Source organism: Branchiostoma belcheri, unplaced genomic scaffold (assembly GCF_001625305.1).
Source record: "Branchiostoma belcheri isolate BF01 breed outbred unplaced genomic scaffold, Haploidv18h27 scaffold190, whole genome shotgun sequence".
NCBI lineage: Eukaryota > Metazoa > Chordata > Leptocardii > Amphioxiformes > Branchiostomatidae > Branchiostoma > Branchiostoma belcheri.
Window position 1 is genome coordinate 358,281 of NW_017803380.1, and position 16,704 is coordinate 374,984.

General features: G+C 38.8%; 1 protein-coding gene across 1 annotated transcript in view; it reads left to right on the forward strand.

Moving 5' to 3' along the window:
* LOC109468079 (steryl-sulfatase-like) overlaps positions 1–12,970 on the forward strand; it is a 28,058-nt gene extending 15,088 nt beyond the window's left edge. The window contains exons 3-7 of the mRNA XM_019766317.1: positions 2,712–2,834; positions 3,014–3,712; positions 8,434–8,497; positions 9,918–10,138; positions 12,171–12,970. Coding sequence (XP_019621876.1) covers positions 2,712–2,834; positions 3,014–3,712; positions 8,434–8,497; positions 9,918–10,138; positions 12,171–12,529 — 1,466 coding nt within the window. The 3' untranslated portion in view covers positions 12,530–12,970. The remainder of the gene's footprint in view (positions 1–2,711; positions 2,835–3,013; positions 3,713–8,433; positions 8,498–9,917; positions 10,139–12,170) is intronic.
* The last annotated feature ends 3,734 nt before the right edge of the window (positions 12,971–16,704 follow it).

The following is a 16,704-nucleotide window of genomic DNA, read 5'->3' on the forward strand; positions in this document are numbered from 1 at the left end:
AAAAATATTTGTGATACGAAGTGAAACATGGTTAACAATTTCTGAACCTTTGAAACGACATGGGCATAATCTTTGTTGAAGATTCCTGAGTTGAACTCATGCAGGAAGTGTATTGGAAATGATGACCATCAGTCGAGGCACAACTGTTATGTTATCACATGTTACGTTACGGCGATCAAGAACGTTCACGGCTTGCGGACCATTTCAAATATTACCACTCATAAACCCTACAATTGTATGTGTACTTACGGGAGGTTATATTTTTGCCGGGGTTCCACTGAGATCGGCGCCGGCTAACTGGGGAACGATCTGGTCGGCATGACAAAGCGCCGGGCGTCATTGCCAGAGACCTACATTTTCTTACCGTGGGTGACTTGACTTCTTCTTTTACCGGAACTTGGTGTCAATATCGACGATAGTCACAGGAAATATGTTCATTTATTGAAGTTTAACTTTATTTCCACTCGTCCGACGAATATTCTTATCTAAACATGCTATAGACGATCGATGTTCAAAACGATGCCGGTGTTCCGTTATATTCCTGGGTCGTCCACTTTGTCGGCGGAAAACTCTGAAATAAAGTTCGCACCGCGACTTTGGCGACGGCCCGAGACACTTCTGGGATTTTGAAAAATGTAAAAAGGGCGTACTATATTCGGGAATTTACGGCGTATTTCTTGTAATTCGGTACTACGCCACGCCAAATTTTACAAAAGTTTTCGTGGCCTCCCCCCAGGCCGATTTTTTTTGATGGCCCTCCCCCCGGCTCAAAATTTTTTTCCATGGCCCTCCCCCCAGGCCAAAAAATTTTTCAATGGCCCTCCCCCCCAGTGCACCAGCCCTCCCCCCCCCGGTAAATATCGTACAGTCCCTTATAAGGTTGTATTTGTGTATATAAGGTTAACATCCCATTTGTAGTTTCCAAGTGTTATGTCTGAAAAGATATTGTCTGCAACGGGAAAAATTGGACCAAAATGTTGACCAAACATCCACAGTTCTAGAGACTGTTATACAGATTTTCCAGAGGTGGACTTGGCTGTCTTTGTGGGAGGGTGGTCAAATAAAAGGCTACAGGCTATACCTAAGTACAAATAGAAGAGAGATTCTTTATTGACACAACAAAAAAGTACAGGGACTTTTGTATGGTCTTCTACAGCTTAAGATCTAACAAAGCTATTGGTAAATACATGATTGTGTGGATAACGTCCTGGTACGTACAGAATATATGTATTCGGTAACAGTAATAAAAGGTTTAACTATTCTCTAACACATGGTCTCAAAACATTCTTCAATGTATTTTCCTATTTGAACACTATTGGTTATCTCCCCTGAGAATGTAATTGAACTATCTATAGGATCTAACATATTGAAATCCATTGAACAAGTGGAAAGAAAAGTGAACACTCAGCAATAGGCGCTTATCATTGTAGGGTGTACAATGCATTATAAAATGGCGCTCATTTTCAATCATGTTTGGACAAAATGGACAGAACCTTTGGTCATGTGTTATTTTTTGTATTACCCCTTTTTATGTTTAATTCAGGCCACACCAATTTAGTTTCTTGGTTAACGGATTTTTCTAGAAAAATAATGGAGCGAGCGGGCGGAAAAAAAAATAAAATAAAAACAGGCCAAGGCATCCTAGTTATTGGCCCAAAATGGTACGATAGGAGCCATGAAGTCAACACACCAGGCTGGCTCAAAATTTAAACAATGAATTTTGAACTTTTAATGATACCACTGTATTGAAAGATGGAATAACTGTAACAACTAGGATGAAAAGGACTGTTTTCAACTGTTCAGGGCAAAATATGAGCATTTTGCAGTTGATTCTGAATTTTTATTTTTATTTGCAAATCAGAAAAAAATGAAGCGGGCGAATCCGTTAACCAAGAAATTAAATTGGTGTGGCCTTATGACAACTTATTCTTAGATTAATGCAGCATAAGAACATGTGTCTCATTAGATTTCTTAACTAATTTGAATGCAACTCGGAGAGAAATTTCCTTGATAGCGAGATTGAAAGATTTAAGCTTTAAGACAACATTGCTCTTCTTTAATTTCTCCTGGGGCTAACTTAAGCCCTGTGAGATGTGTTATGTTGAATGTAGATTGAAAACATGGATTTGGTGAAATGAGGCTGGGAGATGTTTTAAACATTAAGATCAGATACAGTGTTTTTTTTTTATTTGCTGCATTGACTGTTACCACCTAGTATGAAGTATGAAAGAAATAAAGTCAGCAGTATCTGAACTGGTTTGTTTTTTTTTTGTATGATCCACATTTCCTAAATTCCAATTGGTGCATGTAAAACTTGTCTGGTGCAGGTCATTTTCAATGTTACTCATACCAGCATCAGTGCAGGTACATGTATGCAGAAAAAAAGCATTTTGAACCCAGGAGTTGCAGAATAAAAAGGAATGATAAAAGCTTCTACATGTACACACCTAATTATCTGTGTTTTTAATGATAATCAAGTGTATCTCACAGGCATGATGATGGTGAATAAGGATTATGTTACAGTATAAATATGCTACTATCTGTTTTTGCCTTGTTGGTAACTACATGTAACGTTACATGTTACTCCCATTATTGCTTATTAAAATGAAATCTGGCCTGTGGTACATGTAATCTAATATTTCACAAAAACTGTGTGGGAAGGAGGAAAATTGGCAGACTTATTAATTATTCTTTCATATATTTGATTACAGGAATGGCCCCATCAGGTCAGATGAGGGTTATCCCATTTCTTGCCTCGTCAGGGGGGTTACCAGCAAATGAAACCACCTTTGCAACAGTTCTGAAACAAGCTGGCTATGACACAGCCCTTATTGGTAAGTAACATGACTGTATGCACATTACACATTTACAACTTCTCCTATTCAATAAATATTTTTAAGACAACGTCTTATGGACTTAATGTTTAGATTCATAGATGATGATGCAGCAGTACTATCTGTCTCTGGACAAAAACATCAATTATATACACATGCTCAAAACTGTCTATTTTTAGGAAAGTGGCATCTAGGAGTGAGCTGTTCCAACAGAAATGACTTCTGTCACCACCCGCTCAACCACGGCTTCGGCTACTTCTACGGCCTTCCTCTCGGTAACGTACGCGACTGCGGAATCAACACGGGCACCGTCATGAGAACCAAACCCACCGAACAAATCATCAGCGTCGTCATAGCCATCACGGTACTCCTCCTGTCTGTGGCCTTCCTGAAGTTATACGGTGTGGTGTACTACAACTGGAGGAGTTACTGTAACTTTGTTGGGCTCTGGGTGGGGCTGATTCTTCTGGGCTTCTTCTTCCTGAGAAGTTTTCGCACTCTGAACTGCGTGTTGATGAGAAACAAGGCTGTGGTAGAGCAGCCGTTCCACCTGGAAACCCTGACACCGCGCTTCACAGAAGAGGCAGTGGCCTTCCTGCACCAGAAAAAGGATTCGCCATTCCTGCTGTACGTCGCCTATTCTAAAGTTCACACGGCGCTGGCGACAACGGAAAGATTTCGCGGGAAAAGTCAGCACGGCGACTACGGTGACAACATAGAGGAGATGGATTGGAGTGTGGGGGAGATCATGAAAACACTGGATGATCTGGGATTGACAGAAAACACTTTGGTGTATTTGTCTTCTGACAACGGGGGGCATTTAGAGGAGGTATCAGCCCAGGGGGAGGCACACGGTGGATGGAACAGTATTTACAAAGGTACGTTTTCTTCTGTTCCCATTGTACTTCTTTACAAACACAATCAATGTAGAAAAATATCCATTATATTGTTATCAGAAAGTCAAAGATTGGAACAAAAACCTAATGAATTTGGCCATATTTATTCCCTAAAATTGTGTGCCAAGGTACAGACATTCCCCTTGTGTTTATGTTGATTTTTCCTTTGTTTGATCTGAGAATCAACTGATGAATATATACTCACTTTCCTTTAAAGCTGCATTATGTAACATCAGGACTATGTAACACTAGGAGCAAAAATGTTACATCTTCCTGTTTTTCAGCTCTAGAGCTTCTCTTGAAAACAGACTTGACTGAACACGATTCTATTTTTACCAACTTCAGTGCGTACTTGATTGAATGCCATAACCTCTTGCCTAGAACTGAAGTAGGATGTCGTCCAATCACAGAACCCTTTATTACTTCCCCTGACGCAGATGTTTAACTCATGCCATCAAAGTACGCATGCTAGATTGACCTTTACCTTTTGCTTGGATATGACTTGTTCTCTTATAGTGCTGTGTACCTAAACCCACATTTAAGTTCAGGTCCGGATTCAAGTCCAGAGGTTTAGGAGGGCCTGCAAGGGGGGGTCCCGACAACGCTCTACGCTGAATTCGGAAACCTCTTCATTACGCTTTACGATAAATTCCAAGTGACTACAACGCATTACGTAGAATTAAAGCGGCGATTACACTCTACCCAAAAATATTAGAGCGGTCCGTCTACGCTCTACGTAGAATTAAAACGGCCAATTACGCTCTACGGAAAAGGGCTTGCGGGCCCCCGTTTAGGTTCAGTTCTGGACTCATAAATACATACCTAAACCCGTGACATATACAAAATTGCATGTTGGCAACCTTGCAATGTTGTTTGGGCAAAACTTAAAATGGGCCACATAACATGGAGGCCGGTACTTGACGATGCCCGATGGTAATGTTTTCTTCATTTTGCAACAAAGATTTTGCAATCTACCGAAGGTTTTAGGTGGTTTGGAAAGAAAAGGGGTATGTGAAATTTTTTTTGGGGGGGGGGTAATAAGTCCGGACTTGGTTCTTGACTTTTAGGTTTTTTTGGACTTGAACCTAAACATTCTTACAAGTCCGGATCCAAGTCCAGTGAACCGGTACACAGCACTATTCTCTTATCTGTTTTCTATATCTACCTGTCCCTGGTGCTGAATGTCTAGTTGCCATTTTCCAATAGGAGTCTTTTTTGTGATACACAATCAATATCTAAAATTCATTTCATTTGATAATGTATATCATCTGGTTGGTAAAACATTAGATACTGTATTGGGGTTTTCTTTTTATATAACATAACGTAACATGAGCAGGAAGAGTCATTATCAGTTGTAAAAAAAACAATATCCTATGTTTTCCTTGTTTACTACTTTCATTACTACTTTTCATTATTGTAGATAGTATTGTATCGTATTGTATTTTATTGTTTTGTTTCATTTACCCGTTACCTAAGTTATTTCTTATTTATCCGATTTATTTGAATTGTTAATCACGTTATGAAGGGAGGCCTCCTCATAAGCATTTTTATGCTTCCGGCCTCCCTGCACTGTTACATTTCCTTTATATTTTCTATCTTGTATTTGTATTGTTACATTTTGTTTTAAAGTGCGAAATAATCTGAAACTGAATTTCACATTTTATGTTAAATGTGCTTTGGTTCAGCATGCATTTAGTTAAGATACCTATGTTCTGTGTTGGTTTATTATATAATACAAGCTATAGATAGTGCTAGGTTAGAATGAAGCAGAGTTTAGACAGAATGTATGCATTTTGGCAAAGTTTCAGGGAGTGAATTTATTCAGATTCAAGTAGTCCTCTGTTTTATATCTTTTGAACTTGAGTGTCAAAGAACCAAAGAGCTCAGTGTTGGCTGAAATAGATTTGTAAGCAGGCGTAGAGAGTGCTGCATGTTCAATTGTGATGCTTTGTACCGCGTAATTATGCAGAACTATCTGACTGGTACATGGATAGGAGAGGTCAGCAAGGTTATCAACAAGAACAGACACGTCCTACCAGCTGAGTGCCTCATGTGTTACTGTTACATCCGTCATCTGCCTCTTTTGAAAACCCATCTACCAATCATGGCAGCCGGGGGAAACAAAGCCCAGCAGGTTCTCTTGTGATCTCTGATTGGTAACCTGTTGGGGATATGATAGGGGCTACTTGTGACCTTGGCTACACCTTTTTGTTTTTTGGGTTGACAGGCAGGGCTTGAAATCCTTTTTTCTCCAGTGCAGGTAACATAGAAAATACTTTTTGTACTTTTAGATTATTTAGAAGAAAAAACCTGACATGAAACACTATTAATGACCTTGCATACATGTAATATCCTTGTCCATAATATCACCATAGTCCATAATATCGCCACCTTGAGAAATAGTGTGCTTAAAGATATTTTTACTGCAACATACCCTACGTATGTACATTTGATGTGTGAAGGAGTGCATACTAAAAGTATGTTGCTGCAGTAAAAATATCTTAAAGCACACCATTTCTCAAGGTGGCGATATTATGGACCTGGTGATATTATGGACACAGATGTTACATGTACCTGGTTTGGAGTGAAATATGTACATTAAATGTGCATTCAAAGGACATTATATTCCTGACAACAGGTATATAACACCTAAAATTTACATAACTAGGTTAAACTTTATAATCCCACATCTTGGTGCACCCATAGAAGGTAGATGCACATTTCTAATTTTGGCTGCATGACTTGTACATAATATTTTGAACCCAGAATTTAGAGCCCTGAGTAAAGTGCAGCTAAATATAGTCCCCATGGCCTGAAAATGGAACAAGAAATCCTTCAGCTTGAGGATGAAAAATTGGAGAACCCTTAGTAGTACAGGAGACATACTTGAATTCTCAGCACCAGGCCTTGAAACAGATAAGCTCATTCGGCAAATGCACTGCATATAACCGATAACAGGCTGACCTTGCCTTGCTGTAGTGAGTTTAATAAAGACAGATTAACCATGGCCCTGCTGTAGTCAGGAGATAAGGGGACACTGCACCTGTTCATTAACCCTTAGCCTGCTAATAATACATGATATTGTAAGGCCACACCAATTTAATTTCTTGGTTAACAGATTCGCCCGCTTCATTTTTTTATGATTTGCAAAAAAAAATAAAAATTCAGAATCAACTGCAAAATGCTCATATTTTGCCCTGAACAGTTGAAAACAGTCCTTTTCATCCTAGTTGTTACAGTTATTCCATCTGTCAATGCAATGGTATCATTAAAAGTTCAAAATTCATTGTTTAAATGTTGAATCAGCCTGGTGTATTGATTTTGAACCAGCCTGGTATGTTGACTTCATGGCTCCTATCGTACAATCTTGGGCCATAATAGGATGCCTAGGCCTGTTTTTTTTTTTTTCGCCCGCCCGCTCCATTATGTTTCTAGAAAAATTCGTTAACCAAGAAATTAAATTGGTGTGGCCTAAGGATGCTGTTTGGCACCAAATTTATATTACGGGCAGAAGGCTCCTTGATTTGAAATTTCTTATGATGCACCTTCTGTTGCCAACTAGACTTCTTTGAGAAGCTTATTAGATGACGTTAGGTCTTTGTTGTACTTTCAAAGGAAGATTTTGATGAGCAAATTTAGGATCTACATTATATTTTGACCGAGAAATCTGTGCCTCAATTCATATCTTGGTCTGTCTCACTTGCCATTTGATGTGTTGGAGCCATGCTTTTGTAATTTGTTGCATTATCATGATCACCTTTACCTAAATCAACATAAATCAGAGATTTCAGACTTTCAGGAAGTATGCCATCCTTAGCTTTCTGTATTCACCCATGTTGACCACTTTTGTTCTGGTCAGATGCTGAGCAATTTGACCTGTCATTTTCTCTGTCACTCTTCCCAACCCATGTGCTGTCAACCTACAGTGTGTAGATACACAAAGCAAAATTTGCAAGCAAGAAAGCAACGAATAAGGTCTCATTGGGAGTTGCTTTTTCATTATGACGCCTTTAAAGCTGTGTTCTAGCCAGTGTTTGTTCTTCTGTTATTTGACAGAATTTCCTGCAGATGATGGACAAAACTTTTGTCCAATCTGTCATCTTTGACGGACAAAAATTGGTATGTAAAGATATGGAAAGAGATGCCATTAAACTGAGCTTAGTCTACATGTACCAGCAAAATGCTGCCCTTAATATACAGGAAATAGTATTTCAGAGGGTCTAGATTCAAAGATTTTAATGGGAGAGCATGCACACACACACACACAGTACATGCACGCACACACACACACGCGCGCGCTCGCACGCGCGCGCACATACACACACACACACACACACACACAGTACACGCACACACTCTCAGATGTACAAGCACACATACACACACAAACACGGACACACATGCACACACACAGACGCATGCATGCATGCACACACGTGCGCACACACACGTGCGCACACACACACACACACACACACAAACACACACAATCCCACAGTCACTCAGTCCTGTAGCTGGAAGCTGTAGGGGCAGACTGACAGTCCACGACTGAAAGTTACAGTATGTCAAGTCAAATTGCGATGGTTGAAAAACATTTCAGGGCTGGCTAGAACTCTGTTTTGAAGATGATATTCAACAGACAGTGTTCGGACATACATGTATATTCTGCATATGATTCATACATTCTCTTTATTTACAAACAGGAGGAAAGGCACAAGGTGGGATGGAGGGAGGGATCCGAGTTCCTACTGTCCTGCAATGGCCTGGGTAAGGATCATGTAATTTGTATAATTTTAATTTCATGCTGTATAAAAAATTACATTTGCTTTAGTGAAACATGGTGGTTGGTTGCTATGGTAAACTCTGCGTTACTAGGGAGGTATTGGGTTACCAACATGGCCACACAGGTTCCAGGGAGGAGCTCAGGATTTTAAAACAAACAAAAGCAATTGGAAAGTAAATTCAGTAAATTATTTATCAAAATAAAATGTTACCAGAGTGACTTTCTTCACCTCAAAAGTTAGTCTTTCACTTCCTTTGTGCAACATTTTGTAAATTTGCTTCAAAATGCAAAAAGGGTTCATGAGATCCAAACAACTGATAAGAGGCTCCCAAACATGAAAACTAAGGCTTACTTTTTTTATTGCTTTAATATCACGGTAAAATTAAACTTTCTTTCTTTTTTGTTTCTTTTCTTTTTTTTACATCTTTGACTAAAATTTGCATTACAGCCAAAAAAGGGCAAAGAAGTACTTTTTAAACTTTGACTGCTCATAATTCATCAGTGCAGCAACAACCCAAATCAAACACCCGTTCAGTTTGGATGACGTCAGAGTTACCATGATTTGGTTTGAAAAAAGTTTGGGACATTTGGCCAAATTTGACCAAGGTGAAATACCTTACATGTTTATACTGATGCATCGCATATATTTTGTTACATGTAGTACATCAAACCTACTGTGTGATTTGATGTACAGTGAGCATTTCAGTAGGACTCTGGAATAAAAGAAAGATGGCACCAATTTGGCTTCTAATTGTTCTCAGACTAGACTTACAGAAAATCCCAGACTAGAATGTAAAAAATGAATGTAAAGTCACTGGGTTAATGTATACAGTTTCACCTGAGTGAGGTGAGGCAGGGTTCGAACCTGTGACCTCTTGATTCTGAGCCAACATGAACCCACGGTCGGAATATAGTCTGATGCAGATTTTTGTCCGGGAATCCTATTTTCATCTTGAAGTTTTGCTAAAACTTAAATAGAAGCAATGGAAACGTTAAACAGATTATATGTCAGATGTCAGGGCTTGAAATACTGGGTGCATGGGCACCTTAGTGCACCCATTTTTTTTTTCTGTGGGTGCACCAGTGCACCCAAATATTTTTGTCGGTATTATAATAATTGTACATATTAAATGTATTACAGGATATTCTTGGCATCTAAGTGTCAGAAAAATAATAAAATCTCTGTTGTAGTATTGTTCTAAGATTTTGAAGTTAGCTCCCATTTAAGATTCAAGCTCAGAAGAGGTTGCAGTAAGATCCGTTATTAGAATTTGTTTCATATGGTGCACCCAAAAAATTTTCTGTGCACCTATATTAGTAATTTTTTGGTTGGGTGCACCAGTGCACCTGTTCCCAAAAATGAATTTCGAGCCCTGGATGTAAATATTAGTGTTTTTTTGACAGAAAACTCCCAGCTGGTTCAGAGATCTCAGAACCCACCAGTCAGATGGACGTGTTCACCACGGTGGTGGAACTGGCCAATCAGAAGGTCCCGCAGGACAGGCAGATTGACGGGAAGAACCTTTGGCCTCTCCTAACCGGCGAGGAGACTGCCTCACCCCACGAGTTTCTGTTCCACTACTGTGGGACCTGGATACATGCGGCCAGGTACAGGCCAAGACAAGGTCAGAGCATTTCCACTGTTAACTCTTTAAGTAACAGACGACACAAATTATTTTCTTTATTTATTTATTTATTTCTCTTTATTTTTCGTTTTGTGTAACATGGTAATCAAGACCTTTAATTGTTCTAGAACAATAGATGACGTCATGTATATATATAGTAGGTCAACCAAGGTCAAAACGAACTATGTAACAGGTCAGGGCGATCTGAACGCCATGTAACTGACCTGAGGGCGCTATGCACGTACTGGAAAGGTATGCACTTGTGTCGTTAGCCTCTGTACACTTGAAGAAGCCACACAGGCAAAACCGGTCATGTGACAGGCTGAATAAAAGTTCTAAATGGGAACTATGCAGCTCCAGATGTCTTACTGAGGGACGACTGCATGTGCGAGATGTCGGTAGCTGGAGGAATGAATCCCCTCTACTATATAGACGACACAAGTTATGTTGTAAGTTTGCTACCTCCTTGTTGAGCTGCACAACTTTCTCAAAGTGGTTGCCGCCAAACAGTGCAAGTCTCCATGGCAAGAATCTTAGGTCAAGAGACCAGATAATGCAGTTTAAATGCAGAACTGCCAGATATCTCTGAGTACATTGCCCTGCCTAGTAGACATACTCAACAACAACAGGGTAGCATCATAAGCAGTTTAATAAGGTTTGAATGTTAAGTTCAAAATGTTTAGTTTATGTATATATTCCTTATTGTCAAGTAATCATAAATCATACTTCAGTCGTCAAAGGCTGCCACTGTGTGATCCTTAATGATAATGAGGATGTAAATATTAAACTATTCATTCATCCACTTATGTAGGCCAATTTATGCACCATTCACTGACAAAATGAGAAAATATTATAAAGTCCTGACACAATGTATTACTTAAATAGAGTTAGATTAGTATAAGTAGTGTCTCTTTATTGTTATACATTTTTTATGAAAGTAGACCAGATTCTTAGTACAGATAGTAGAACTGTTAGATATTTTTAGCATCACCAACTATGTATGTATGTTAGCATCACCAACTATGTATGTATATTTTGCCATACGTTGTTCCCGCTACATCTGTTCCGCAATAAAGTTCTTCTTCTTCTTCTTCTTCAACTCACATGATGTAACTTTAGGATAATACATTGAGTTTCTGGCCTTTTCTTCCCTGACAAATGGCAATGACAAGAAGTGCATAGGGAGAAGGACTACACTATGGATAGTTCCACCTTTTCAGTCTTGTCCTACAATTCAGTATACATGGGCATTATTTTTATTCCCATTACAAAAGGACTTTAAAATAGAGACTATAACTAGATCTTTTGTGTAGTTTTCAACACAGATTCATCAGAAATCCAACTGCACCTGTCCCTGGTGCTGATTTTGCTGATGTTATTGTGTAGTCATTTCCAGTGCACGTTTGGTCATGAAAAAATCTAGATATCTGGGAATAGATATTGAAAAGCATCTTTGTTTCATCCTGTTATACTTAAAGGGTAGCTGCAACAAAACTCAGAATAAGTTGCCACAAATTACTCATTGAAACGGGAAGGCACGACCGCATTCCTCTCCAGAACAGACTCTGTCAACACTGTAACTTGAATAGAATAGAAGATGAACAACACTTTATTTTAGACAGTACTTTATATTCTAATGAAAGATCTGTCCTTTTTAATCATATCAAAGAAAAGTTCCCATACTTTGAACACCTAAATGCAAACGATAAATTTATATTTTTGATGCGTCTAGACAAACCCTGTATCACAAACATGATCTGTTCCCACATTTTCCATTGTACAAAAAAGCGAGAAGAAGTTGACCACTCTGTATTAGCTCAGTAACTAGAACACTTTGTATTAGCCTAGTATCGTATCCTTGTATGTTCCTTATGTATGTATGTATGTCCAAGTCAAGCAGTGTATCTTTTGTCTCCACTTTTCTACATATGTTCGTTATGTGTCTGTTAAGTCTTGACCTGTACCTCGCCCGTCGTGGCATGAATGTGACAATAAAGGTATTTCATTAAAAGTATGTTTCTGTTTGATGCAGGTAACAGCACTTGGAAGGTTCACTTTACCACACCTGACTGGACTCCGGGGACCATGGGCTGCTTTGACACCTTAGTCTGTTACTGTTACCAGGGTTACGTAACTCACCACGACCCTCCGCTACTGTACGACATCGCTCACGATCCCACAGAGGACAACCTCGTCAACATTTCCTCCGACAAAAAATACCAACAGATCATCAGCAGTGTCGAAAACGCAGTGGAGGCACACAGAAGATCTGTCAGCCCTGCACCCAACCAGTTTGCGCCTTCCAAGCTGATCTTCACTCCGTGGTTGCAGCATTGCTGTAACTTTCCGTACTGTTCATGTGAAGATGACATGAAAGGAGTTCACCTGTGAGGCCTCATGCGCTAATGTACAACTGTACAACAGTCTGTAAACAAAAAACATAGGACATTGGCATAAGTTTTGTGGTTTGGTCCTATGAGTAAAATGGTGTTAGAAATTCTGGCAAGTACAATCATGCACATCATGTTTGGAAATAGCCAAATTAAAAAGATTTTTAAAAAGAGAAAAAAATTCTAAAATGCTAAAAATGCATCAAATCAACCTAGTAGACAAAATATCATAAAGATATCAAAGTATTGTCATTCAACCAAAAAAGTCACAAACACAATTGGGAACTTCATCTTCTTGGCATGTTAAGACCACGTCTAGCAGAAAAATAGACATTAAAAGTTAAAAACACAGACAAGAACAACTAAAATGTAAAAGGGCAATCACAGTCAAGGCCACACCAATCTAATTTCTTGGTTAATGGATTTTTCTAGAAAAATAATGAAGCGAAAAAAATAAATAAAATCCTATTATGGCCCAAAATGGTACGATAGGAGCCATGAAGTCAACACACCAGGCTGGTTCAAAATTTAAACAATCAATTTTGAACTTTTAATGATACAACTACTTGAAAGATGGAATAACTGTAACAACTAGGCAGAAAAGGACTGTTTTCAACTGTTCAGGGCAAAATATGAGCATTTTGCAGTTGATTCCTACTCTTTTTTTTTATTGCAAATCAGAAAAAAATGAATCGGGCTAATCAGTTAACCAAGAAATTAAATTGGTGTGGCCTAAGGCAACATTGCAAAGGAAATTACTGCCAAGAACTTTGGTTGTTTGTAACATAGCTGAAGATTTCTACATTTTTTGACCCATGATTACTAGGCTAAGCCTAGAAATTGCCAGTTGCAGTTTGATATTTATGTGCTATATATTTAAAGCATGGAATTCCAAAACTGCACAGAAGAAATGACATACAGGTAAGAGAGACAATAGGTTGTATCTTGCCATTTACTGAGACACAGTAAGCTCACACAAAAATGATTTTGGTCATATACCATTGTCCAAGACTAGTGTAGGTAGAGGTAGTGAGAATTTTGTCAATCTTTATGTGCAATAGAAATGTAATGGTAACAGATCTTGTGTTGTAATGTAAGAATAAATGTTTCAGTATGCTACATTTATTGATCAAGAGTTATAAGGAAGATGTGAATACTTCTAATGAAATAATCATGATACATTATATGTTTTATTTGTTTGCTGAATTTGGAAAATGAGTGTTCAAAGTCAATTTTGAAATAAGGGCAGAAAACCTACGAAAACTGCGTAGTACAGAATTTTTTTTCCTTTTCCTGGTATACCTGTACGAAAACTTTGTATGACAAATATTTCCCTTTGACATATATCAAGAAAATACACATCCCAGGCCAGCCATTATCTCAGTCAAAGCAGGCCGATTTACAAATTACATGCATGAAAATTTAACAGATGCAGTTTTTGCACAGTTTTCGTACTGTCAGGTTTTTGCCCGCATGTAAATTGGGTCTAAAGAAATCATGTTAAATTCAGTATTACATTTAGCCTGGGTTCCAGACCCATAGCACACTGGACACAGAATATCTCAGTGAGCCTGGGTCTGGTAGGATCAGATAGACCTGCCAGTGGAACGCTCAGTATCTGAGCGTAAGGCCCCATTGGTGGAACAGCAGTAAGTAATTTTACACCTCTGCTATGATTGGTTAAAAACTTCCAGCTGTATCTTTGAATCTTCAGATGAGATAAAACTGTAAATAAGGTGTATTTTGTCCTGGTGTAAAAGAGGACTGTTGCCTATACAGGAAAGCCTAATGGTTGTACACTACTTCTACTGTTAAATTAAGTTCTGTTGTTATTTTGGAAAATAAACTCTAGAAAATTGACTGGTTAATGATTAACTGCTGAGCCCAAGATTGTCTCCTGCTGACCAATGGTGGTGCCATGTAACAGGCTACCTGTGGTGTGAGGGGTCATCAATCACAGCTTCTCCCCCCCTATGGCTGAGAGCCTTTCCCAAGTCTCACGGCCAGACCCAGGCTCACTGAGATATTTTGTGTCCAGTGTGCTATGGGTTTGGAACCCAGGCTATATTACATTAAGCCATGGATAAGTTAGGATCCATCCATTTGTTGTCTTGCTTTGTGGCATTTGGAAAGAGGTGAAGATGAATACAGAGGGCTAAGAGGAAAACTTGCTGGCAAGGTGGTCCTGTGGACAGGGCCGTTAACTCAGAATTTGCCCTGGCAGGCCCTGCTGTACAGAAAGTGCAAAATGGAACAAAATGAAATGAAAGAAAGCAAAATATGTAGAATTGCGTTAATACAATGAAATATAATGTAGATGGTGAAATACAAGGCAAGGAACTTTGAAGTTTTCAATGCAGAAGAAAGTGATAGATAAATAAGCTGACATGATCTTATTTCTTGTATAAACAAAGAGCTTCAAAAAACTTGGTACGAAATATGCTTCATGCACTCTTGGTGAAAGCTGAAAATGGTCCACTTCTTTATTCTAGACTTTGCTTCCATATCTGTTTCCTTGTCGTGATTATGTCACAGTTTATTTAGCATAGGACATTGTTCAACCATGGAGGTAAAAGATCATGGTTCAATGTTGTTAAACAGTGGTGGATCTTTACATGCAGCGTCCCCATTTTCCCTCAAAAAAAGTTGTACCTAGTTGTATTGAATAGGTTTCAGAAAGTCAACACGTCAGATTATTTATTTATCACTCACGCGTGTATTTAAAACTTCATGTTACATGTTTTCTTTCATTTCATTTCACACTTTCTGGGTCCCGCAGGCCCTTTACACCTATTTGACTATTTCCCTTACATAAAGCAGGTGAAAATGAGTACCAAGCTTTGGTTAGGGTGTTCGAGGAAAGACACATGAAATAGTACATGAAAGATCCCACTGCACTACCCGGTGTGAGTGGTTCAAGCCTACCATACAGAAATGGTTTTGTGACATTAACATGGTTTACGGGTTATGAGAAACAAACACCAAACAAACTTGCATGTAACTGCATTCACTCCCTATGAAACTAGCTACTAGGATGCAGAATTTCCTCTCCAAATCTTTTTTCATCTCAACCTTCCAAGAACCAACAAGTCAAATTGATGTGTGACCTCACAACTGCTTTTGACAACAGTTACTTTAACTGTGATGTTATCAAATCCTGAATGGCTTCCAATGCAACTTCAGGAGGACAAAACAAAAAGTACTAGTATTCTGCAGTTGGAAAATCTGTGTGATGTTGACATATACTTCCTTTATTAGCACATTTTTTTCATCATTTTATACTTGAAATGTTTCAACTAGCTCAGAAACAAGCCAAGGGAGACGTCCCTTTATATTTTGGTAACAGTAGTTACCATCTATGAAATAACCGTATACGATACAAGCAACCATTTTTTTGTCAGAAACATCACATTTTTGCTTCATAGATATCAGTATGCTATGGGATAGGGTTGATTAAAGTTACTATGCTAACAAAATGAGCAGGAAATTAGCTTTGAAAATCCAGTTTGCCACCATGGAATTGCTTTAGATACTTTGTAAGGATATTGGATACCTGTTAAATAGTGGAATTAGCTAGTAAAGTCAATAGTGCACAGTCATGTACATTTACATGTGTAGATGTAGCTGTTACTGTTAAATGGGACCAAGAGTGATGAAGAATATTGTCTGTATTTTACACAGAAGTGCTTGTACAGTACTATGTATTCAAGATTCTATTGTAATAATTATGACTATGATTAAACTTTGTGGAAATGTGGATAAAATAAAAATTATACATGTAGCCACTGTTTGTTGTAATTTGTGTTTGCTGTAATTGTCTAGTGAAATATTTTTGGCGACGTCTCCTGGAGGAGCCTAATGGTACAGTATTGTGTGCAGTTCGCAAGAATTCTAGGAATGGTACAGGCATTTTGTCCACAGGAATGGAATGTCCACAGGCATGTCTCTGACCCACATCTATACCCACATTCCTGGAAACTCTTGGGAAGACCTCTCTTCCCCGGATGGCCCTACTTTCTGTGACCCCGGGGCTCGTTCACTATACACTCAGGGCCCGACAGGGGAGGACTGTACCAAGTCTTCCTCAAAATCATGAAATGATGGCAGTACCATGCAAACAATAACCCTAACAGCAACCACCGTCGCCATAGCAATGTATGTTTTCATTGCCAGTCT